This window comes from Lolium rigidum, chromosome 2 (genome assembly GCF_022539505.1).
Source record: "Lolium rigidum isolate FL_2022 chromosome 2, APGP_CSIRO_Lrig_0.1, whole genome shotgun sequence".
Taxonomy (NCBI): domain Eukaryota; kingdom Viridiplantae; phylum Streptophyta; class Magnoliopsida; order Poales; family Poaceae; genus Lolium; species Lolium rigidum.
Window position 1 is genome coordinate 136,505,285 of NC_061509.1, and position 2,524 is coordinate 136,507,808.

Genomic DNA, 2,524 nt, shown 5'->3' on the forward strand with positions numbered 1-2,524 from the left:
CCATTGTTTCAGAAATTTGTTTTCAATTGCTAGAAGAAATTAAGGGGACAAAAGAGGGCCATTCGATAGGAGTGGAGAGCATATTTGAACCCCTACAGCGGAGGTACAGTAAGAACAGAACAGTACGTTTCTCAGTCGGACTGTTAGATAAGAGGTGCCAAAAAAACAATCGGCATTCCTCGCTGGGCGCTCCGCATCACGCCGCCACATGCGTCGAGGCGGGAGCGCCCGCGTGTTCCCCCGCTGCCTTTCGGGAAGGTTTCCTTCCTCCAGTCGTGCTCGCGGCATTCAGCATTCCGGCTACCTGCGCCTATAAATACACAGTCCTTCACTCCTAGATCAAATCATTCCTGTCCGAGCAAACAAGAATCCACGCCACAACATACGAACTTAATCACTTCGTTCGGAGACAAAACCAACACAAGAAGGATGAAGCCTTCAACTGCTTGTTCGCTCGCCGTAGCTACCGCCCTCACGCTGATGAGCGGCGTCGTCGAGGCAACGGTGGTCACGACCTGCAAGGCGGCGGCCGGTAGCGACGGCCGCGTGAACTACGACTTCTGCGTGGCGGAGCTGGGCAAACACCACGACAGCCCCAGCGCGGATACCTGGGGCCTGGCCAAGGTGGCGGCCCTCACGGGCGTCGTTAACGCCGACAACGCGGTCTACGACATCGAGGCCCTGCTGGCCAAGCACGGCACGGACGACGGCAGGGCGCGGGCAGCGCTGGGCCAGTGCCAGGAGCTGTACGACGGCATGGGGTTCGCCTTCGCCGAAGCGCACGACGACATCAACAGCCGCGACTACGCCGAGGGGAAGGAGAAGGCCGGGGAAGCCGCGGCTCTGGCGCACCGGTGCGACGACGCCTTCGCCAAGGCCGGCATCCCAGTCACGTCGCCGGTCACGCAATACAGCGACTACTCCGTGCAGATAGCTGCCGTATGCTCGGCCATAACGAACCTCATCGAGTGAAGAACGTCGTCCAAGACTCAAAGGGGATACATACGCGTGTCACTAAAGTATAAGTAAAACTACTCCTATATGATACGAGTACTACAAAAAGCGTTTGGTTTATTAGAATTTCGATGTCTTATTAGGTACCGTTCTTGCATCATGTTTTGCTTACATCTTTTTGCCCCCGCTGCATCCGGATGTAATGTACTTCCTCGTTTGAGAATATATAAAGCGTGTTAATTAGTTATGCAATTTTGGTTTAGATATGGGTATGGCTAGGTCTCACTCACTTAGATTTAACTAAATCTCTATTGGTGACATCATCAAAGTCTCAGTTAGTTACAATCTAGTTGCAACTTATGTGTAACTTATATGTTGGCATGAATCATAAAGCAAATTTAACGGACTACAAATTTTTTTCTAAGTTGCAACTCATGTGCAACTTGAGAAATTTTAGTTGCAACCCATATGCAACTGAAAAATCTTAGTTGCTACCCATATGCATCTATAAAAATATCAGTTGCAATCCATATGCAACTCATAAGATAGCACAAATCATGATGCAATCTAATGTTCTTGAAGTCGAATGAGATTTAGCTAATTTTTAGGCGACTTAGAATAGCAAAACCATTTATATATGCATAAAGCGGTCGTGCAGATGTAGAACTCATCCAAATGTATTCTAAGTCATCTAATGTATTCTTATTTCTTTGACATTGTACATCCTTAAGAGTGAAGTTCCACAAAAAAAGTGCAAACTATAGTTTTTAGAATATGTAATTGATGTTTCGACATTTTGGTGCATGTATCTACTAAAGGAATCTAAAATGTAATTATTATACTTTCACTGGGTCACATTGTAGCCTTAAATTTGAGTTTTGCACACTTAACAGAATGTATATGACGAATTTTCTTGACCCATAATCGTGTACTTCAACAGAAAACAATATGGGCGATAGTTCTAAATCTCTGGTCCATAACAAGGATAGAAGAAGGCCAAACACAAATCTAGTGACAAAACGGGTAAACTATGAGAGCTCCCATATAATGAAGGAGGATGATGTATGATCTGATTGACACGTTTTTGTTGTTTATCTTGTCAGTTAAAAAAATGAGTTAATTTCTGCAAAAAAAATTGATTGAAATATTAGGTTTATGTGGTGACATCGTCAATCTCATGACCTGCCGGATTAGTTTTTTGAACCCGGTCTCTCCGAGATGCTCATCCGGGTAGGATATGCATGTGTGCGTTCTCGCACGGGTGAGTGTGTATACGTACTTCTGAGTCTCAACGTCTCTCTCTACTGTGTTTCGCAAAAACATAAGTAGTCGTTGTTGAACCCATTCAGAAAATGCAAGCACCGAATGAATAAATAGTGGTTTATTAGATGTAAAGTCATTGTATGGTTGGTATAATATCTTAAATAATGTGTACCTACAAAAAAATATCTAGATAACGGAAACCACAGAAGGTTGTATTAGCGAGATCCAAGGGTTTACAACAGCCTAAAAGAAAACTGTCTGAAAGTACGAGGACCTTTAGTACCATACTGAACCAAGATCTAGATAG

The 2,524-nt window shown here is 44.6% G+C and overlaps 1 protein-coding gene across 1 annotated transcript; it reads left to right on the top strand.

Moving 5' to 3' along the window:
* The first annotated feature begins 429 nt into the window (after window positions 1–429).
* On the top strand, window positions 430–972 carry LOC124687308 (pectinesterase inhibitor 8-like). The gene has a single exon (XM_047221098.1). It carries the CDS (start codon window positions 430–432, stop codon window positions 970–972), a length of 543 nt encoding a protein of 180 aa, XP_047077054.1.
* Window positions 973–2,524: the final 1,552 nt, after the last annotated feature.

Coding starts and splice junctions, on each gene's coding strand:
- LOC124687308 (XM_047221098.1), top strand. CDS start 430: ATGAAGCCTTCAACTGCTTGTTCGCTCGCCGTAGCTACCGCCCTCACG.